The 23,928-nt window shown below is 35.6% G+C and overlaps 2 protein-coding genes across 5 annotated transcripts; both read left to right on the forward strand.

Annotated features, from left to right (window-relative positions):
* Positions 1 to 4,568: 4,568 nt before the first annotated feature.
* LOC113759320 lies at positions 4,569 to 5,591 on the forward strand. The gene has a single exon (XM_027301886.1). The coding sequence runs from the start codon at positions 4,569 to 4,571 to the stop codon at positions 5,589 to 5,591; it is 1,023 nt and encodes a 340-aa protein (XP_027157687.1).
* A 7,366-nt stretch (positions 5,592 to 12,957) lies between these two features.
* On the forward strand, positions 12,958 to 22,313 carry LOC113762673. 4 transcript variants are annotated; one of them, XR_003467244.1, is made up of 10 exons: positions 12,958 to 13,366; positions 17,417 to 17,499; positions 18,065 to 18,227; positions 18,341 to 18,463; positions 18,752 to 18,969; positions 19,819 to 19,962; positions 20,533 to 20,750; positions 21,021 to 21,279; positions 21,441 to 21,841; positions 21,978 to 22,313. XR_003467244.1 is itself a non-coding variant. In XM_027306225.1 (10 exons), exons 4-10 carry the CDS (start codon positions 18,140 to 18,142, stop codon positions 21,570 to 21,572), a joined length of 1,182 nt encoding a protein of 393 aa, XP_027162026.1. In that variant the 5' UTR covers positions 12,958 to 13,366; positions 17,257 to 17,287; positions 17,417 to 17,499; positions 18,065 to 18,139; the 3' UTR covers positions 21,573 to 22,313. The 4 variants fall into 4 exon arrangements, 3 of the variants coding, with proteins under 3 accessions (XP_027162026.1, XP_027162025.1, XP_027162027.1); XM_027306225.1 differs by adding an exon at positions 17,257 to 17,287 and having other exon boundaries at positions 21,441 to 22,313; XM_027306224.1 differs by having other exon boundaries at positions 21,441 to 22,313.
* The last annotated feature ends 1,615 nt before the right edge of the window (positions 22,314 to 23,928 follow it).

Below are 23,928 nucleotides of genomic sequence, written 5' to 3' on the forward strand. Positions count from 1 at the left end.
CCGGACTTCCTAACGAATTGAAGAAGAATTCCCAGTTTTACATCATACCTTCGGACGCAGAAAATCAGCATACCGGACGTCCAAAAGAATTGAAGAAAAACTCTTTATCTCACTGCCTACTGTCGGACGCAAAAAACAGGACTACCGGACGTCCGATACTCCAACGACTAATTGACTCTTCAACTACTTTCTATCCGTTGGAAGCATTAATAAGGCACTTTTTTGGTCCTATATAAATAGTGGTTGGTCAGATATTTCGAAAACTTTTGCACACTGAAGATACAAAAGATTTAGAGAGATTTTAGTGAGAAAATACTCTTCAAGAAAGATTTGTAGTTTTAGTGGTGTGAGATTCATTGTAAACTTTTCATTTGTGAGTGAATACTTCATGAGTGTAACTCTGCAAGGGTTATCCTGAGAGATAGTAAAATGTCCTAACTTGACCGAGTGGAGTTCGGGGTAAGGAGGAGGTGAACCTTTCTTTGTACACAAGAGTGATTGTAATTCATCAGCTTGAAGTAGTTTGTCTGAATTAATCTACAAGCTCAAGAGGAGTTTGGTAGTTAATTGGTTTGCAATTCTTTCCTTTTTATTTACTTATTGTTACGTTTATGATTTTTGTATTGTTTATCTCTTTCACTTGGTTGTCTTCGATCCTTACAATTTAAAACTTAAGGGGCAAAGTGTTATAAAGAATCAAGTTCAAGAGGACAAACTATAATTAACCATTTTCTTTAAGCATCCACTAATTAATCTATCACTTGCATCCATAACGGTTTTAATTCTTTGACATTTAAAATTTAAAATTTACTTTTTTTCAAACACTTATTTAAAGAAAACAATTGTATTCCTGGTCAATAGGCTAATGTGTGCATTTGTAGCTTCTACCTTCGCAAAAACACAGCATACATGAATTTTCTATTAAGAATTTGATATCAAAACGATCCAAGCCCAATGATAGCTCCGTTTAGGGTCGCAGTGCGCCTACAAAAAAGGGCGCTTTTAGACTCTAAAAGTACTTTTAAAGTGTTTAAAAACTAATTTCCTATAATTTAAAAAGTTCAATTTTCAATAACATAAAAAGATCTTTTATTAAAATACTTGTGTTAGAAGTACTTTTTTTTATACGTTATAAGTCACTGCAATTTCAAACGAAACCTTTGTCCAATTCTTGTCTTCATGCATTCTTTTTGAGATAAATATTGAAATGAATGTATTATCTTTTTAGGGAAAGAGAGTAATTGAAAGGTCTCGAATTCAAACCCTCTCCACTTATACTAATATATATATATATATATATATCTTATCTCTTATCTAAAATATATAAAAGGGGGAACGACCATTAGCTACAGTACAACAATGGGCCGGTTTCCATCGTAATTCTCATGGCTTCATGGGGTATTTTGGTCTTTCCAACATATTTGCCTTGCAATTGTTGCAATAGCTTCTTGCTTGTACCGTTTGCTGATCAGCAATCACAAATCAGAAATTAAATTATAATGTCCAACAAAGATATTGCGCTTTAATGGCCCTGCACCATCTGGCTTACTTGTCCTTGGTCTTCAGTCTTCACTGTCTCTATGTTCCCAGTGTTGTGCTCCATTCATGCAATCCCAATATATAAAAGTGGAATATACTTACCTTATTACCCTTGTATAACCTTAACTATACTATTCCTCTTGTTATATAGTTTATAACTTTATAACTTATAAATATAACTTTAATGTCCCTTTTAAATTCTTTGCCCTTATGGTACATTTGTCCATGTTTGTATTCCACGTACTCTGCTCTCAACCCTTTGCCTTTGTGCAGTAATCTCAAGTGGTAATTTGTTGCACACCCTTTAATGTAGCTCATTAATTGCTGATAGTGATTGTCTATGAAGTAGTCTTTTTTAGTCACTTGTATGTGTCCATTTTCAGTCCACTATATATTTTACTCTTTTGTTACCAATTATCGAGGTAATTTTTGTATCCCATAATTATCATCTTGTCGTTTGAATATTCTTCCCCCGTGCTTTTTTTCTCTAGTTTATACATGTTTACTTCTATTTATCCTTTGTTGTATGACTCCTATTTACGCTTCATCTTTTTTCCATCCTCTGAAAGCCACCCAGTTAGTATCCATTTCTGTGTTCCATGCTCTTGATGTTGTTTTTGCTACTACCTTCGACGTGATTCCATCCCGGTACTATTCTTTTGTTCTTGCCTCTGTTGTTTTAGAGTTCCGCTACATCTCTGTCTCCATCATGTTATCCATTGTTCTAGCAATGAATATTGGATCTATTGCTCTTTTGTCTACGTACTAGCCATCTGTTTTTCCTTTCCGCCTATCATCTACTTTGCTGCTTATAATTCTTTGTATTGGTTTTTTAAGCTCATCCAACATCCAGCTTTTGCTAACTGCTCAAAGCCACTAAGAGAAACCAGTTTCTTTCCACCACCTATTCCTAATCATTCAAAGTTAGCAAGACAAATCAATTTTCTGGGACGTTAACTGGTACGTACATAACTCTTACCTATAACTCTTGCATCATACACTTACTTTTTGTACCCAGTTCCATTGTCAAGAACCATGCCATCAGCTTTTACTTATTATTTCCTTGCAACGCATGTAATCCTTAGCTAATGTATATAATGTTTCACTAACTTACACGTCAAAATGATATAATCATCCTTTTGTTTGACATTTTTTATTGCCCAGCACAAACAATTATTATTTTTATTCATTTTATCGCTTTCCGATAGTTATTTTGTGACCATGCCACGAAAAAGAAAGTATGCTTCGTATGAAGAAATGTGTCTACACAAGAATCATCGTCGTAGGGAAGCTAGGGCGTCTATGGTTGGCCCAATGGTTCATGCTAAAAATCCACCTAAACCTCAAAGTAAGAATACTTTATCCTCCACTCCAGTGTCGTTGCTTTCCCAGAATCAGCTGTCTGATGCTTCAGAAAACATAAGCCTACCACTCTCTCTGCTATCCAAAGATGTCCCTAAAACATCTGAGCTAGCTTCACCAAGTAAGACACTTCGTTTAGTCATTCATATATACTTCATCTAACAAACCATTCAATGCACCTGTTTTCTTTAAAAAATAAAAACATATGCATGTCTTGTCTGAGAATTTTTGTCTACGAATAATGTAGCCTGTTCATCTTCTAACAACCACATCTGTTGTGATGTTATAAATGGACCCAGTAGTGAACCCAGTACTAGAGGTATTTAGACCTTTGTCAGTGCTATAATTTTTGCCACTATTAACTATCACTTTCATCCAAATTTTTCTAAATACCTTCATCCATCTTTTACTCTTTATATCCAGTTCAACAAGAAACAGTCTTTGGCAGCTCTCAAATTACCAATAACATGCCAAAACAAAATGATGGTACGCATGAAAACTCTATCTATTGCCTAAGATAGTCAATAAATAGATCTATATCTACGACATATAATTGAACAATATCCCTATCTTAGGTCATCAGGAAAAGGTTAAAAAAAGAAACCAACGCATTGATAGGATTCCTACTCAACTCTCTGTTTTACCTCTTGTCCATGATTGTGTTTTCTGTGGTGCTAAACGTTTCTATCTTGAGCCACTTGATTTTTGCCGTGCTTCTGGTGAAATTCGATTAGTTGAGACAGAGATGCCTGCTCAATTAGCAAAACTCTACACTGCTAATACTCCGGAAGCAATTGAATTTCGCCAATGTATCAGAAGCTATAATAACATGTTCGCATTCACGTCTCTGGGAGTTCATTCTGATAAGGAGTTGAATAAGAGAGACAGAGGAATCTATGCATTCAGAGTGTAGGGCCAAATGTATCACTTTCTCAATCCACTGGTTCCCATGGATGGCCACAAACCATCAAATGTGCAGTTATACTATTTTGATATTGAGCATGAAATTGCCAATCGGATGGCAATTTCTAACAAATTCTGAGAAACTATTCTCCAGCAGCTGCAGCAGCTCCTAGATCACAATCCCTATGCTGCATTTTTTCGCAGTTTAAGAAACTTTGAAGACATTTATAATCATAAAGTCTTCTTAAACTCACACCCTTCTCTAAACCAACGTGTGTATAACACTCCAACAATTTCTCAAGTGGCTGCCATATGGACAGAACATTACCTTAATATAGGAGATTCTTCTCAGCATATACAAGTATATCCAAGGAGTGGTAAACCACAAATCATTAAACACTATTTTGGATGTTATGACACGTTACAGTATCCATTAATTTTTGCAAGAGGTGAGACTAGATGGCATGAAGATATACAAAGAATTTCTAAAGATCAACAATCTGTTCAACATTCCATGACATGTCAGGGCCATAATATGCATATAGGACGTCATTCTTCTGCAGAAGAAATAATTTCAGCTGAGAATGCAGGTAATTGATAAAATATGATATATGTTATGTATAGTCCTTGCTACTATCCTTTTCTCCTTCATATAGTCTATCATATTTGTTCACAACTTTGTTGTCTTCCATCAGTTTTGCAGAAAAAAAAGAAAAAAAAGGACTACTGTCTCTTGTCGTGAATACTACTGCTACAAATTTCAAATGCGTGAAATTGACAAATCCTTATTGCTACATTGTGGGAGACTGTTCCAGCAATTCTGCATTGATACATACGTAAAGGTAGAATCAGCAAGACTGGATTTTCATCGAAATAGGCAGCGACAGATTAGAACAGATGTTTACCAAGGAATTTTAGACAGTATTGCAAATGGAGAAACATTTGAATCAAATGTTGGTCGACGAATATATTTGCCTGCTTCTTTTATTGGAGGTCCTAGAGATATGAAACGAAGATACATGGACACCATGACACTGGTCCAACGGTATGGAAAACCTGACATATTCTTAACAATGACCTGCAATCCAGCTTGGCCTGAGATCAAGAAACATCTCTCTGATCGCGAAGAGGCACACAATAGACCTGATGTAACTGCAAGAGTATTTCGCGCGAAACTAGAGATGCTTAGAAATGATATTATCAAAAAAGGCCTTTTTGGCAAAGTTGCAGCATACACATATGTTATCGAATTCCAGAAGAGAGGTCTCCCACATGCACACTTTTTGATAATCCTTGCAAATGGATGGAAATTGGACTCACCTGAAGCTTATGATCGTGTTGTATCTGCAGAATTACCAGATCCAGCTTCTTTCCCATATCTGCATTCTGTCGTAGTTGCTCACATGTTGCATAGACCATGCGGAACAGCTAATAAAAACAGTCCATGTATGAAGCAAAATGGAAAATGCAAATTTGCCTATCCAAAGGACTTTGCTGAATTCACAAGACATAATAAGAATTCATACCTTCTTTACATGCGCTGTCATGATCAAAAGACTGTCACAGCTCGCCATTTCCAGTTCGACAATCGTTGGGTAGTTCCCTACAATCCATACTTACTTGCCAAGTATGATTGCCACATCAATGTTGAAGTTTGTTCCACAATTGATGCTGTTAAATATATTTACAAATATATCTACAAAGGACACTCAAAGATACTGTATCAGCTTAATGCAGCAGAGAATGATGGAGCAATTGATGAAATAAAAAATTTCCAATCTGGATGATGGATATGTGCACCAGAAGCAGCATGGCGAATATTTGCTTTCGACCTCAATAACTTGAATCCATCTGTCATGCCATTACAGATACACCTAGAAGGAGAACAGTCAATGATTTTTAATGAGGATGATATTCTGGAGAGAGTTGTAGTGGATGAACGAATGTCACGAACAATGCTTACAGAATTTTTCCGAATGAACAGTGCAGATGAACATGCAAAAGAGCTCAAATATCTTTATAAAGACTTTCCTCAACATTTTGTCTGGAATGCAACTCACAGAATATGGGAACCGAGACAAAGAAAAAGTACAATTGGAAGACTAACTGCAGTGCATCCAACTCAAGGTGAAAAATACTACTTACGGATGCTACTAATGCATGTCAGAGGGCCTAAGTCTTATGAAAGTCTAAAGCACATCGGCTCAAGAACAGCTTCAACTTTTAGAGAAGCTGCAGAAATTCTAGGCTTGTTAAAGACTGATGACAGTGCTGAACAATGTTTACTTGAAGCTGTATCATTTCAGATGCCTTATACTCTTCGTCACTTATTTGCTCTCATTCTGGTCCATATACTACCTTCCAATCCAATGTTGCTATGACAGAAATTTGAACCATACCTGTCTGAAGATATTTCTAAAGACAAGTCTCTATCAGCTGAACAGATAAGACTAAAAGTTCTCCAACTCATTGATTCTCATCTGCAATATATGGGCAAACATCTTGCTGATTTCAAGATAGTCGTCCCTAACACTGATGACTTTTCCATTCAAAGAGACACACAAGAAATAGAGGCTGAGTTAGACATCAAAGTTTCTACCGAGGACATAGCATCAGTTGCTCTTCTCAATCCTCATCAACGATCTGCTTATAATAAAATCATCAATAGCATTGACAATAACACATCAGCAGCTTTTTTCATAGATGGACCAGGAGGAACAAGCAAAACATTCTTATATAAGGCTTTACTAGCAACTGTGAGGTCTAAAGGTCAAATTGCATTAGCCACAGCGTCATGCGGCGTTGCTGCTTCTATTCTTCCAGGAGGACGTATAGCTCACTCAAGATTTAAGATTCCAATTCATGAGAATGATGACAGTGCGTGTAACGTTAACAAACAAAGTAGCAGTGCAAGACTGATCAAACAAGCCAAACTGATCAAAGCCACAATGGCTAAAAAATATGCTATTGAGTGCTTCGACAAGCTACTGAGGGATATAATGGATTTAGATACAATATTTGGTGGCAAGGTTGTTGTATTTGGTGGCGACTTTCGTCAAACATTACTTGTTGTCGTCAAAGGTTACAATGAAGATTACATTTCTGCCAGCTTGGTAAAATCTTATGTTTGGAACCATCTTGAAAAACTCCACCTGGTTGAAAACATGCGTGCACATTTAGATAAATAATTCTCAGAATTTCTTCTGGCTCTTGGCAACGGAACTTTGCCTTCTTTTGATGACTCGAGAATAGTATTGCCACACCATCTTACAATACCTTTTGTTGATGATGAATCTTCACTTTCTGCTCTGATCAATAGTGTCTTTCCTGACCTCACAGCATTTGGTCCACACTCATTGCATACACTTAACAGAGCTATACTAACTACTAAAAATGATTTTATGCATGACATAAATAATCTCCTAATAACACAGTTTCTTGGCACAGAACACAGATATCTAAGTTATGATGAAACTATAGACCGATCGAAACAAGCAGAACATGAAGACTTTTTGCATTCATTACAACCTCCAAGCCTGCCACCACATGAACTTATTCTAAAAGTCAATAGTCCTATTATATTACTTAGAAACTTGAACCCAAAAGAAGGTTTATGTAACGGAACACGATTAGTCTGTCTTGGTTTTGCTCCAAATGTGATCCATGCACTAATTGCTGTCGAAAATCATACTGGAAAACAAGTCTTTATTCCGAAAATCTCATTACAGTGTTCTGACACTAATATCTATATAGTACCCTTCAAGAGAACACAATTTCCAGTTAGACTTTGTTTTGCCATGACTATTAATAAAGTACAAGGACAAACACTAGACTTCGTTGGCTTGTACTTAAAAGAACCAGTATTTGGCCATGGTCAGCTATATATTGCTTTATCTAGAGCTAAAACAGCAAATGATGTTAGAGTTTTAGTTAGGCCCTCTCCAGATGAGCAAACTAACACAGTTTCTACAAGAAACATAGTATATAATGAAGTCCTATCAATCATTGGTGTTGTCTAAGTACTGTCTCTCTTTAGTTTCTATCATTAACATCTGACTTCAGCTTTATTCACTTGGTTGTTCTAATACACAAAAATACTTCTTTTCCCTTATATTATATCTTTTATATCAACATTTTACATCCTATTTCATTCACAATAACATTTTCTTTTCCGAATAACACTATCACTGCCACACTTCTTCTTGCAGTCATGGATAACAGATGCATTTTAATAAAAGACTTCCAGGAGAAACAACGTCAATGGTTTGCCAAACTTTATGTAATAGAGCTGACAAGAGTCTTTGACCCAACTCCAAGAACAAAGGCATACCGACGGCTCTTATTTGCAAACGATCAAGTATATATATATCTCCAATACATACAATAAACCAGTACTTAACTTTCCTATAAATTATATAACAAGACCATCTTCCATCATCTATTTATATTCCTGTAACCTACAATTTATGTTTTACAGAATGACACGGTTCAGGGCATCATCTATCAACAAGACCTGGCTTATATTGGTGACATATTCAAACTAGAGACATCATACTATGTTGGTGGTGCATACATCAGTAAAATTCAAGATTCCTGCCATCAAATGGGTACAACACCTCTTCAGCTAACGTTTGACAAAAGGTCCTTCATCCAACAAGCTGGAACTCCCTTACCAATGTCACTGCCAATGTATTTCCCCCTTGCTTCATTCTGGGACCTGGACCAATATCAAGGAAAAGATGACCAAAGACTGAGTACACAACTAACCCTTCATTAAATTTACTCTATATAAATTATCACTTCATGTCCTGATTCCATTTCTATCAATGCTAACCACTGAACAGACATCATGTGTGCTGTCATTCAAGCATTACCTCAAAGAATGATTGGTGGACCCAAACCATCTGTTATCCAAGAATTCATTGTTCTCAATGAAGAGTAAGCAAAATCACATTTTTATATGCTTTATCTTAGCTAATCATCAACATCCAATGATTTGAACTTTCATTCTATTTCTCTAACTTTCACAAATAACGTCCACTTGTGCTCACACTCTGGGAACCTTTTGTGGATAATGAAGGAGCTCAACTTCTTCAAATTACACATACCTACCCAGTTGTTGTGATTTTCAGGCCTATAGTAACCACTTTCTATGGTATATTTTACAGAACACAAACATTTCTATCTATATCACAAAATCTACAAACCAAATATTCTAACACAGCTTCCATATCATTACAGGCATCTCTCTAAGAACCAAAGGAAGTACAAATATACTCCTTGATCCTCCATTTCCACAAATCAGCACATTGACAGGATGGTATGCACACTTCCACACTCAAACTTCCTTCATTACTTACATTTCTATATAAGCATTACTCATATAATACAAATTAATAAAGATACCACTGTTAATACCACTGCTTTGTACAGGATTGAAGAAAACAAGAACTACATTGACAAGATAAAAGCACAAAGACTATACGAAAAAGTAAACCAAAAGATCAAGCCCCCCCTGAAAAAGAGATTCGACAGATCTCACAAATTCTTGGTGCATACATTCTGGTAAGTTAATACACTAACTTCACTGCAGACATCAAGCTTACTTTATATTCAATTCGTACCATTATAAATATGTATCAAACTCATTTTAAATTATATATGACCAGCCAAAAGATTTCTGGATAAAAGGAACAACCCAGATTACAAATTCTCGCCAGCACTTCTATATTGCTAGCTGTACTGACTGTGGTTGTACCACCAATGCACCTATGGACTTTCAATTCTCATGCCACAATTGTAACAAGATTCAAACAAAACCCATCCCCAAGTAAGTTATTATCCCATTCACAGCAAAAAATAACCCTTATTCATCATACTTACACACATATATATATCTCTATATATACATATTCTATCTATCCATCTAGCAATACCTCTGCACACATATAAATCTATAATTATCCATCTTCATATATCAATATATCATTTTCCTATTACACATCTCTGTCTACATTAATATATTACTTCCCATCTCTAACACACTCCAAAATTCTCTGACACAGGGCCAAACTATTTGTCCAGATATCTGATGATTCAGCTCATTTGGATGCATTTGTCCAAGACAATTATGCAGAGAGCATAATTGGACTCACAACAACACAAATCTATGAACAAACATCATCTGTGAGAACCACTAAGTTATACAATCCAATTTTTAGACTACTTCACAAATATATACAATAATCCAAAAAACTCTCTTCTCTCATTCTCCTCAACAGGGACAAACAATTCCAATCCAAACCATCAATGATAAACTTTTTTCAGAGCCTGTCTACTGTCAGATAAGAACCAACTCCAATCGTATCACTCCACAAGGATTGCCAAGCTTCTTTCTCTCCTCCTATGTTGCTGTCTCCCAACAACCTTTCCCTACAATTGAAGCCAACCCACATGAAGAATCATCCATCACCATTGTCCCAGGTCAATCCATCACATCTTTGACATCTGAAAAACAATCTATTGAAGCTCTAAGCAATCAGACAGAGCCAACACCAACTTCAAAGCTGGCAGATTCTCAAATCATTACCACAGACACCACATGCACAGCAAGATCTTCTGCTAAACGCAAACTAGAACTGGAACCTGACAAAGACAGCAAACAGCCAAAACAAGGTTAACAATGTAATACTATCTAAAAACAGCTCCTTTGAACCAACGTTGCATAATCTCTGTTAATACCTTTAGACCATATCTTTTGGTACAATCTGTTCCAGATATTTTGTATGTCTAACTCCAACTTTTGTGAACATGGTTAACAATGTAACGTTGTATAAAAAATAACTCTTTTGAACCAACGTTACACAATCTTTATTAATACCTTTACACCACATCTTTTGGTACAATCTGTTCCAGATTTTTTCACCTCTCTAGCTACAACTTGTGTGACCATATATAGTTCCATGACCTATTATACCAACACCTCTGTCTATTCACCTATTATAGATGAATAGATATGTGAATTCTGTAGTCATTCAAGTGTAGTGACAGTGGTACCAATGATATATTCTTTCTACGTTAGTGTTTTTTAATATGAGAACTGTATATTCAGCTTTTGCAATGGCAAGAAATACGATAGTATGGCCTGGCTTCATATCATGTTCTTCAGTAAAGACGTTCCAGTTGTCTCTGATGTATTTGCCTTCTATGGTCGTTGAAATGGTTTTGCAGCCTGTAGTAAGCTTCAGAAATGGTGTTCGTTCTGCATTTATTCCTTGCCTCAAAGGTTTAGGAATTTTCTGCAAAAGTTATTGAAAATAGTGTTACTATACATAATATGTTTTATGTTGTCAAATGTAGTCTGTTCTGAATTCAGTAAAAGATGACGAACTTACCAATTGAAGCCTGTCATTGATAGAATATACATGATAGAAAGCTATGTTTTTTGTCAGCGTTTGGTGAAAGTTTGGACTTAATGATGAGAAATAAGTTCTATCCATTGGTGGACATTCACCTGCGTCTGAAATACATGAATCAATAAAATTGCTAGCAAAGATTCAATTATGAAAATCATTTATACTTTTCTAACAAAAGATGGTCTTACCTCGGTTCATAGCAGATGAATTTGTGTTTGTCGTTGAGAAGGGACCTGTCCATGGTAGATAGTTTTGGAATTGGTGTTCGTTAAATATTATTGTGTCAAAACTGTTTTGTGTATTGTATAAAAATAAAATTAGATAATAGTTTTGTATATTATTGTCCATTATATATGCATTCCACCCAAGTGTGAAATATTGTCCTTGTAATTGGATTGGCCATTCTCTGTGTCCATGCTTGACAAATATTGTAGTTTCAATTCGTTGTTGAATGGCATTGAAGAACGAGGTTGGAATCTTCTGTAAATACAATAGAGTGATCCAGTTGTCTGAAATATTTTTCACGAAAAGCTATAAATATAGGTTGAATGAGTACCGGATTGCACGTATCGTTGTGCCATATTACAAAGCATAATTTTGGAACTGGGTTTTCGATCTGATGTCATGTGGAGGAAGCAGTATCTGTGGATCATCAGGTTTTCAGTGAGCATAATCGAATTCTTTTTGTTTGATATAATGTTCTATATACAATGTTATTGAAAGACCAAGAACTTAGACAGAAACATACCTGATAGATTAACGTCCATGCTGCCGTAGGAAACATTTGATGAATAACCAATGTAAACACTTAAAGCTGCTTTTATAGCTACGATTGTTTCTTTTTTGACTATATTTCTTTTAAATATTTCTAAATGGTAAGATCACTTTCTAATCCATATTTTAGTTCTTATCTTTGGCAATGTATTTTTATTTGATATTTTCCCTGTTGAACATTTTTATTCTTATATGTTTGGTTTCTGTAACTATTTTAGATATGGTGCATTGATAAACATTAGATATGAGCAATAATGCATCGGTACATGTGATTGCTATTTTTTGCTTACAAATCAAATAATTGAGTTATTGGTGTGATGTTTGTTTTATACAATAGTTAGTCATTCCTCATGTGAATATCTATGATGATGTTTTTGACTATATATATTGTATTTTTTCTCTTTTCTATTAGCTGCTCCATGTTTTTGTTTCTTGTTTATAGTGTGTATAAAAGATCAAATATTAACATAATTTGTTTATTACTTATATATCCCAAAACGTCATAATACAGCAACATATTACCTTGACTATCTATTAACACCCCCATCACACAATAAAATCCATCACCCCCAACACTAAGCGCAGGGCCCAAAAACTAGTCTTACATATATAAAGCGTCAATCGCTTATGAACAGTGCATAATGAGCCGGTTATACCGTTATTTTTGTGACTTTGAGGGGTATTTTGGTCTTTTGCTGATGGGTGGCGTCGTTTTGTTGGAAATTCGCTCCTGTCCGCGTGGGCAAATGGTCTGGTTACTCTGTAATTTTCATGAACTCTGGGGGTGTTTGTTGGTTTATGAAGTGTGGACAATGGGCCGGTTATACTGTGATTGTTGTGATTTTGAGGGGCGTTTTGGTCTTTTGGCATTCGGTGGCATTGGTTCTGTTGGAATTTCACAGACGATTTTGGCAGTCAACAATTTCTGCTGACAATTTTGGCAGTCAGCAATTTTTGCTTCACTGGTTTCAGCCTCTAGAATCTGCAATGGTTGGACGAAAATCAACAAACCCATCTCCCAAACTACCCCAAAACAACTCCTGTGTACTCAACCTTGCCGTACCAGCTTAAGCATTGGAGCTCTGGGGTCATATTATTCCTGTTCTTGTTCTCATTCTAACCAGAATAGGGGCTATAGTAGCAGCAGCAGCCTTTTGGCCTTGAATGGTCTGAGCGACAACAGGAGCTCCAGAAAGCAGAAGACCCGAAAAGGCCGTGGCATCGGGTCGGGCAAAGGAAAAACTGCAGGGAGGGGTCACAAAGGTCAAAAGGCCAGAGGGACTATTAAGTTTGGATTTGAAGGTGGCAAAATCCCTCTTCGCCGCCGCCTCCCCAAACGTGGGTTTAAGAACCCTTTTAGCCTCACTTTTCAGGTGAATTCAATAAGTCTATCCACCCAGTCTTCATTATTACTGATCTTTTATCCTTTTCTGCAGTAGGATGTACTTAATTCCGTTGATTGTTCTCCTTTCTTTTTTTTTCTTTTTTTGTGGGAAAATTAGTGAAAAGGGTGTGTTCTTGAAGCTCCAATGATGAATGGGCCACAAATTTGGGCTATTGATTGATTGTAATTCTAAATGCACACAAATATATTTACATTTTGTAGAAAAGTCGGTAGAGATGCCCCTTAACAGAAGCTGCTCAAATTTCTGTGGTATTCTTTTTGTGATTGATTAGTACCAAGTTTACTGATTTTGTTGTTGATTTAGTTTGTGTATTAGTTCTTCACTGTGAGATGGAGAATATGAGAGTCGATTTTTTGTTTGGAGGATGATTATTAGCACTTTGGTGATTTTTGAAGCAATGTAGGGTTAATTTGGTTTGGAAAGTGTTATTGAGCTTGTAAGAGTGGTTTTTCTTCAACGAATTTCTGTATCATGAGGTTGGTTGCAAGAAAAAAGGGAAACAAATTTGGCAAGATTTTTGTTGTGAATAGGGAACTATTTGTATTGAAGTTACCAGTATTGGATTTGAACTACTTAAACCTTGTTACATATACACACAAATTGAGAAGTTTAGGATGTATGCAAATGACAGGGTTGTCAGGTTGACTATACAACTCGTTGTAGGAGTCTTGGTCACTGGAAAATATGCAGAGTAAGATAATTTTGGAATAGTGAAACTATGTGTTGTGTGGTAAGGGAAAAATGTGCTGCTCACCTAGATTTGCTTAGAATGTTGTGTGGTGTTTTGTTATCCTTCCTTTGGATGAAAAGCAACTATTTAGTAGCTTGAATCCACAATTTAGATTTCTTTTGTTGGTTGCCCCTAGCAGAATTATGATGTTTTCTGCAAGGAGTCTGAATAATTGTCTTGAACAACTGTAAAGACATAGTACTCAAAACCAAATGAACTGCATGCTTATGTCCAATTCAAAGCTACAAGCAAGTCTAGCACTTTTCATTGCTGAAGTAAGTGACCATGATAAAGTACAGGAAAAGCACAAAATGCGCAAGGTGAAGAACAAGCCTAGCGCTATTTTAGCTTTGCTTTTCTTAAAGGCCATTGGATCTGTTTTTGTCTTATATTGACCCTTGGTCAGTGAGCAGTGGGATTAGTTCATTGGGCTCAGTGGATAAGTTATTATAATTATACAAAAGCCTCGGATGACTTGATTAATGAAGTGTAGGAGCTTAATAGTTGTACTCATTAATGCTGCTTTAGACTATTGATTCTTGAGGCATATCTAATTTTTTTGCTGCACTTGTATTATGGTGCATATGTTATTTGTTATGGTATTTCAGTTTATACATATAGTCTTTGATGGACTTATTTTCTCTGTTTATGCTAGAATCTGTTATTCAGCATGCATCTTTTATTACTTAAGACATTCACGAACATTATTGTTTGACAGTTGTGAGTTCACGAACATTATTGTTTAAGCTGCAAATTTATAGGTTATTTTGTGTTCTTAAAAGAGAAAGAATTATAAATAGGTAAGAATTATAAATCAACAACCAAGTAAGAGAAAGAATAATCAAATAGGTAAGAATTATAAATCCAAAGAACCTAGAAAGTAGAAAAGAAAAATTTTAAGCTCAAGAAATTATTAGATATTGTATATATCTAAGCCATTATCTTAGTGAAAATTCAAAGAGCTTCTTCCATGCTCCTCGTACTCACCACATAAAGTGTTGCCTCTTATACAAATTATCAAAACCAAAATCATCAAAATCTCCAAAAAAAAAAAAAGAGATAGACAGCCTAAAAAAGGGAAGAAAGAAAGAAAAATAAGAAAATATGTATATTCACCCTTGCAAGTTAAAGTTGTTTAATATTGAGAGTCCGAGGCTCATTTTCAATAGATGATGTCCTATCCAAAGAAACCATTGTTGCTCCCTCCATTCTTGAACACTTTTAATCTATCAATCAAATAATCATCTGAATTGCTAACAATAAGAATAGGATCCAATATGAAATGCTGATTAGGAGAAATGGTAGTATATAACTATATATAAACCGAGGTCATGGTGGGCTAGAGTTGAATAAAAATTACGTGTCATGAATATAGACCTATTAATGTAAAACAAAAAAGCCACTGAATATGCAAAAAAGATTAATTCAATTTTACATTGGTTTGAAATATTTTTAAATATGTTTGAATGCTCATTCAAGTATAGCAAACAAAAGAAAATGACAAACCCATTTTATAATTGTCTTTCTTTATTTCTTTCTTCTAAAAGATTGTTAAATGTGAAGTACTAGCAAACAGAAATTGTCAAAAAAATTGGAAATTGTCAAATTGCTTGTCTTAGAGAAGTAACATGACTAATAAGCAATGCTACACATTACATGTATAGCTATATGCCTTTTAGTTCTACCTAATTTTAGGCATTACTTACTGATTAATGCTACATTAAGAATGTTAAATAATCATGCCTTTTAGTTTCGCCTAATTTTAGGCATTACTTACTGATTAATGCTATATTAAGAATGTAAGATAATTTGATTTCAAACTCATTTTACTTGTGCAATTAGGAAAAAACACACACTCACACATATGGCTACTATATCTAACAAAGATAAAAAAAAACACACAAACATAACAGCAAAATAATGAGTCTCAACTACCTGATGCATGGCGTCAGGGCTGAAAAAATAGTATATATATAATCTTTCCAGAAAATAATTTACCAAAATAAAGAGAAAAATGCAATTTTGGTACCTAAACTTTGACGCATGAGCGGTTTTAGTCCCCAAATTTTGGACAAAAACAAATTTGGTACCCGAACTTTCAAATTTTGAGCACATTAAGTACCCTTGACAATTTTTTCCCAAATTGTTACCGGAAAAAGCCACGTGTCCGGTCAAAAATGCAGTTTTGGTACCTAAACTTTGACGCACGAGTGGTTTTAGTCCCCAAATTTTGGACGAAAACAAATTTGGTACCCGAACTTTCAAATTTTGAGCACATTAAGTACCCTTGACTATTTTTTCCCAAATTATTATCGAAAAAAGCCATATGACAGTCACGTGTCCGGCCACAATTGTATAAAAAAGGCCCAAAAAATATCAAATGCCATTCTAATACTAAGTATTAAATTTAAGGACTAATAGCGTAATAAAGAAAAATCCAAGGACTAAATAACATCACATGAGTCAACAAAACCCAAGAACCGATACAAATGAGCTCCAATTCTAGACAAATTTTGTAACTTGATTCTTAGATTAATGAACTGGAATTGGAGCTCATTTGTATCGGTTCTTGGGTTTTGTTGACTCATGTGATGTTATTTAGTCCTTGGATTTTTTCTTTATTACGCTATTAGTCCTTAAATTTAATACCTAGTATTATAATGGCATTTGACATTTTTTGGCATTTTTTTATACAATTGTGGCCAGACACGTGACTGTCATATGGCTTTTTTTGGTAACAATTTGGGAAAAAATAGTCAAGGGTACTTAATGTGCTCAAAATTTGAAAGTTCGGGTACCAAATTTGTTTTTGTCCAAAATTTGGGGACTAAAACCGCTAGTGCGTCAAAGTTTAGGTACCAAAACTGCATTTTTTGCCTTTTTTAATTCCATTTTGGCCGGACACGTGACAGTCACATGGCTTTTTCCGGTAACAATTTGGGAAAAAATCGTCACGGGTACTTAATGTGCTCAAAATTGAAAGTTCGGGTACCAAATTTGTTTTCGTCCAAAATTTGGGGACTAAAACCGCTCGTGCGTCAAAGTTTAGGTACCAAAACTGCATTTTTCTCCAAAATAAATGAGAAATATTAACCCTTTGGTATGTTTGTATGGGCCAATGCAATAGAATTGGGCAGCTTCTCTTGGGCCTGTTTCGGGTATGTTGAGCATCGGCCCTTTTGTATTCTTGCTCTTAGCTTGACGAGCTGATTGAGCCTGGCTTAATTGGTGAATGGTGATACAGTTGTTCTCTCTAATTCTTTCTGCGGTCTTTCATCTGTTTATAGTTGAAAAACACTTCAGAATCCCTGATTCAGAGAGAGGCTATCTAACTATTGTTGGATTATCGCTGGCCAAAAATCGCATCGAGGTAGACTTTTTTAATCCGTTTTCAGTAATCTCTTTACTTCAACTTCCCTGCGAAATGAAATTTTAGATATTACCTGCAAAGTCTTCAAGATTGCATACTTCAAATATGTTTGAATTCCTGTAAACTCTGCATTGTTTTGATTTTTGGATGTCTTGTTGAAATACTGGTGCTCATATTGACACGGCTAGAAGAAGAAAGAAAGAGGACGAAGGAGCTGAAAAAGAAGAAGGAATGAAGTTTAAGGAGTGTGAGAAGAAAAAGCCAGTTGCTAGTTTTTGTTATTTAACAAATCGGCTTCTGTACTTGTGGGATAGGATTAAAATTATTGGCATCTTTTTAGTATTGATGATTAAAGAAAACAATAAATATTTGCATGGATAACGCTCGTAGCTCAAAATTTGGGGGGTTTTTTTTGTTTGTGCGTGTGTGTTTGCAGTTAAGAATTGGGAAAAGAATTAAAAACCTAGTTTTATTAGTTTGCAAAGTTTTTATTTCTCATTGCTTTGTAAAGACTACCTTTTTTGTTCAACTCATCCGACTCAGAAAGTATTATGTAATTTTGCAGACGATAGAAGGCTAGATTCTGCTTCTTCTTGTACTTTGAGGAGTGCATCGAACTGAGTTTTTTTGATAGAATTTGATGTTTGCAAATATGAGAGCTTGCAGTAGATGGCGGATATTCCTTCTATCTGTGCCTATGATATTTTTCTTGCCTCATATACTATCAGGTGATACTTTATTTCTTCCATGATAATAATAGGTTATTTGCTACTATAAGTTTTAAATATGCTTCAATTTTTTATGAGTAAGACTTATGGGATGAGGATGTGTATTTATTCAGTATTGAAGTTGCAGGAGGACTTATCTGCACAAAATTTGCACCGAGACAAGCCCAAGAAATTCGATCATTTGGTTCTTGGAGCTGCTGCGGGGGTTGGTTTGCCTGATCGCCTGCAGTGCGAAGGTTTTATTTGCTTCATTTCTTGAGATAGAGTTGCATCCCACCTTCTGCTTTTCTATTTTGCTTAGATTCTGATTTCCATGTCTATTTTGTTTTTATTGTTGGTTCTTATGTGTATGTATATTATTTAGTTTGCTTTTATCAGAAATACTTTGTGCAAGAAGCGTGTTTGTGCATCAGGATTTGGTTGCAAAACTATGACGAGTAGTGACTTGCTAAAACCTCTTTACAGTGTATGCGTAGGGCTTGGATGGCTGACTTTGCTCATATTCTAGAACTTTTGTTGTGCAGGCACCAGAGCTCTTAATAGGACACAGTTTTCTACCTTCTCTGAGAATTCCATCAATGGGGACCAGATATCCTTTGTCACAGTGTTCACAACTTACAATTCTAGTGTAGATGTGCAAATAGATAGGAAAGTAATTGACTTAGTAACTGTGGGGAACAAATCATACAACAAGGTGAACAGATCACTGGCCATTTTGAATGTGTTCATTGATTTCATTCAGGTAAATATCTGCCTTTTGATAGCAACAGTTATCAACATAGGGGACAATGATGTTACAAGTAATCTTCAAATAATGGTGCCATTCTAAGGTTTTTTATAGGGTTGATTATGTATCGGGTGTTGCACATGCATGCATCACCTGATTTTTAGACATATTTTACATCAGAGGGGATTCTTGGGGTAAAATATGTATATCCAAGTAATAAGAGCCATGAGTGTTGGATTGGCCTTCACTCTCAAATGTCTTAGTACCTTTACTAAGTGCCATGGACTCTAGATGGTTAATGCTGTCAATTTTTCCTGTATATGATTATTTTTTCCACGTCTATTTAGATGGTTCAACCAAACATACATCAGTGAAAAGCAGAAGAAGAAGCGTCTCTGATCTGTTTGGCAATAGCTTGATTTTGTTTTCAGCCACCATTGATGTGACAATTTTGTTACAAATACACTATAGTCCCTCTATTTTACAGAAACTATGGTAGACTTTAAAAATTTGCTGATAAAAGTAATAACCAAATGAGATTCTTCATATTAAATTCATTTTAATTTGGACAAGGTGGAGAACTGGAGTCACTACTTTTTTGATGCATAACATATAGTGAAAAAAGGAATATTTTTTGCATTAAAAAAGTTTGTTTGATCACTCTTAAGATGTGAACTAGGTTGTTTTTAATGGAGGGGTAATAGTTTTGCATGCATCTTCTGTTCTGCTATAAGTGTTGAAGATACTTATGATGTCTACTTACACACACGTCACAAGGTGCTTGTGCAGTGATTTCTTTTTTTTCTTCTTTTTTTTTTTTTTGCATGTATCAAGTTTTAAACACGTGTGCAACAAACTTTGCAGGCAACCATGTCCCACAGCAAAGTCATCATTCTTACTGATCCATCTTCTGAGCTTCCAGTGCACAGAAACAGGGTTACCATACATCCCATTCAAGGTGAATATTCACGAGACAGGTTGATGCTTCAAAGAATCAGGTCTTACATTGTAAGAGCAAAATGCATCAAGTGGAATAACTAGAATTTTTTATTAATTTGTGTTACCCTAGCTTGTCCTTGTGTGTGTTTTTTTCCTATCCTTCTGGTTTTTTCTAAGACATCGTGGCCCTTTTAGTGATTGATGTATCTGCTTTTCAATCTGCATGTGTTTTTGTGTTGTTTTGTTGGGTTTTTTTTTTGGGGGGGGGGGCGCTTGCCCTGCAATTTCTTGCTTGTCTGCGTATGTGTGAGAGAATAACCTATTAAAGTCTCTTAGGATCAGTACAACCTGTTAGCAAGCAGCTTTTTAGGTGAACATCAAATACTAACGTATACACTATTGACTAAAGGTTCTACAAAGTGGTCGTTATTTTCCTGCATCATCAGTGATATTTACACTTTTTATTTGTGACCATGTAATGTAACTCAATTGTTTGCTTTTTCAGAATAACTTAAACCAATTATGAAGTTTCGTATCTATGTTTTTCTGTGTAAAGCATACTTTGCATTCAGCTGCCGAAAACTTGAGTACTTATAAATTGCATATTGATGTTCATTGCACTTATCTCTCTGTTGACAGGTCTTTCTAGAGACAAGGCTTGAAGAATACTCACTGGGGAAGGGACAAATCAATCATTATATTTTTACTGACTCAGATATAGCAGTCATTGGTGACCTGGGACAATTCTTTCGTGACTATCCGAATTTCCATCTGGCTCTCACCTTTCGGAACAACAAGGAGCAACCGCTAAATTCAGGATTTATTGCAGTTAGAGGCACTATTGATGGAATGAAAAGGTGCATTGGTTTTTAAATAACATGCTATTGGTTAAATAGATCATGCAAGTTGGATGGTTATACTCGTACAATGACCAAAATGTCTAAACTCTTCAAATGGGGTTTCTTTCCTTGATTCCTAAACTACTCCTGGTTATTTGAGCAAAACCTGTTGTCATATTATGTAGTCTATTTTCTTTTGTCTGTGTCAGATCATGAGTTTCCTCTTAGAAAATTTTTCTTTCTTGATCCTTCCCTTTTCTTTAACATTTCAAACTCCTTTATGTGCAGGGCCAAGGCTTTCTTGGAGGAGGTACTCAAAGTCTATATCTCGAAGTACATGAGAGCTTCCAGAATGCTTGGAGATCAACTAGCTCTTGCTTGGGTCGTAAAATCTCAACATTCCTTTGATGCAAGAATGTTTACCAAAAAACAACCCTTTCTACATGACATTGATGGTACCTCAGTGTTATTTTTACCATGTGCTATCTATAACTGGACACCACCAGAGGGTGCTGGGCAATTTCATGGGATGCCCTTGGATGTTAAGGTATAGTTTAGCTATCAGTTTACGCTTTGCAATGATCTCTGTGAAGAGCTCAAACCAATTTTTATTTCTTGTGAACTGAATTCGTGCTCCCATCATGATCTGATGGTCTTTTGAGGGAACATGTGTGTGACGCTGGTGTCTACCTTTGTTCCTGGATGCAGGTGGTTCATTTCAAGGGATCAAGGAAAAGACTTATGCTTGAAGCTTGGGACTTTTTCTCATCATCTAATTCTGACATCTCAGATATGTTGTGCCTCATTCTGAAGAGTGGAAGGACAAAGTATGATTTTTAAATTTTGCTTTTTACAGTTTTCAGGCGGAGTTTATGTCTGTTAAGGATTTGATTCATTCATTTGTGGAGAAAGAGGAAAGTATTCATGCCAGTGGAGCTTTGGCATTCTAGAAGCCTGCACTTTAACTTGGCACAAAGGAAAAAGCCATCCTTTGGCCTTCAGTTCATTGTTTGGTGTCGTCGGTTGGCTGGTGATCTTTTTCGTCTTTCCTACTCTCTTGAGCATGGAAATCAAATCGTGTACCGAACAAATGCGGAATAGATTCCATTGTGAGTGCTGAGTTTTCTGCAGTTACTAACCTTGAATGTTCTACTAAGCCCCAAAGCTCTTGCAAAAGCAATACGAGAATTGCATTTTAGAGTTTGGGCTTGCGTTTGAGCTGACAGGTTTTCTACATTTCTGCAGATTTTACGTGATTGTTACGAGCCACGCGACATGCAAATGTACACTGTACGGACTTTTTCCATGTTCTTTCACATAAACGCCATCTTTCTTGTATTTTTTCCTTGTACTTTTGAGTAGTCTATCGTTGGAGGTGGGAAGTAGTTCAAGATGTAGACCTAAATGGTCTACGTCAATATAATGGCAGATTGTTTTGAAACCTGGGTTGGACCAACGATTCGACCGACTGGACTAAAAATCGGTCATGATTTTGGTTCGGTTCATATTTTGGATAGATTGAATTACAAATCGGTCAAGATTTTGATTCGGTTCATATATTGGATAGATTGAACTTGAGAACTATGCCGATCAAATCAAAATCAGAATGAATCATTGAATCAACGGTTTATTTGTTCTCATTCGTTAAACTGAACGAAAAAGGAGAATGAGTGACTAATCATTAGGTGTTACACGGCTCACTTTCGTTACACCTTTTGTCTATTATCAAATTTGTATGTCTACTTTCTAGTTTTCTAATTTCCTTTAGATTCCAAGTTTCTTTTTATTATTATTATTTAACAAAGTTGTAATCTTTAATTTTCAAAGACATGGTTTAAAATTTAAACTCACAATATCTAATTCTCGATGACATGAATTTCATTTCATTTCATTTCAAAGTATTGTAGTGTTTTTGGGTAGTATTTAAGATTATTTTTTTGATAGATACAATTGAAATGAAATTTATTTGTTTGAATTTGAAAAATTTATTTGTGAAAGTTTAAGTTCTTTGAAAATATTAAACTTTTTTATTGGATAAAGTCTTAAATTAGTTTAGTGAATGTCTCATTATGTATATTTATAATTTATTTTTAAAAAAATTCATCGAACTAGATTTGAACCAACCTGATCGATTGAATTGCAACTCAAAACACCTTGTTCGTTCAATTAACGTTCAATATACTACTAAAAGACAATAATTTATTTCCCTCCCCAAAATCTGAGACCACACAAGGCCTTAACGTTTATGTACAAAAGTAGTCGTAGTAGTAGTACTACCAACTACCAAGTCGTCGCCGCAAATCAATACAAAACGGAAATAAACTTTCAACGGTCAGAAAACCAGGAAAAGGGAGGGACGACCAAGATCAAGATGTTGTAGTTTTTGTCTTTTCTCAACGGCTGCTGAACCCAACCCCCGCCCTATCACCATCTTCATTGCTGGGCAATGCCTATCCACTACAAGGCAGGGTAACCGACACACAAGGTAATAATGTCCCATGAAAATAGAGTTCCAACCTATTCTTGGTCAGTGAGAGATATTCCAAAATTCGCTGGTTGATGCAGAATTCAATCTAACTAATCAACAAAAATTTTCTACTTTCGAGAGTAACTTCAATGTTGGTTTACAGGTTACGTTGTGAATGGTCAGGATAAGTGCCCATCACATCTTCTGCTCCCATCCAACAAAAACCTACACTCAGCACCGCAAGGTTACTGCAACAATTAGGCTTTGCAGCACCTGTTAGAGGCTTGGACACCAGAAAGGTCAGGTGTGAAGCAGGACTTATCCATGGCAATCAGTACATATGAGTTTTGAATCTACATATGATTCCATCTAGCTGATTGCATGAGTTTTCAAAAAGGTGATTGAGAAATGCATTAATGATACAAGCAAATAAAATTTAACGCTATCCAGACAACATATCATGGTCTGGAGGAGCATTGTAAGTGGTTAGATAATACTACTACTGCAACTAGAAAGCTAACACAGAATATAATCAGACAATGAGATGATATTTCACGCAGTTCTGTTACGCCAACTACATGAAAGCAGAAACTTCAGTTCAACTGCTGAACCGCCAGATCAAGAGATGATCAAGCAAATGTAATTTACCGCCTCCAAAGAAAAAAAAACAATGGAGCTAGTAAAGACACCAGAACTTCACTCGTAAATCAGAAAAATCTCAATAAAGTT

The sequence above is a fragment of the Coffea eugenioides genome, chromosome 2, assembly GCF_003713205.1.
Source record: "Coffea eugenioides isolate CCC68of chromosome 2, Ceug_1.0, whole genome shotgun sequence".
Classification (NCBI taxonomy): Eukaryota; Viridiplantae; Streptophyta; class Magnoliopsida; order Gentianales; family Rubiaceae; genus Coffea; species Coffea eugenioides.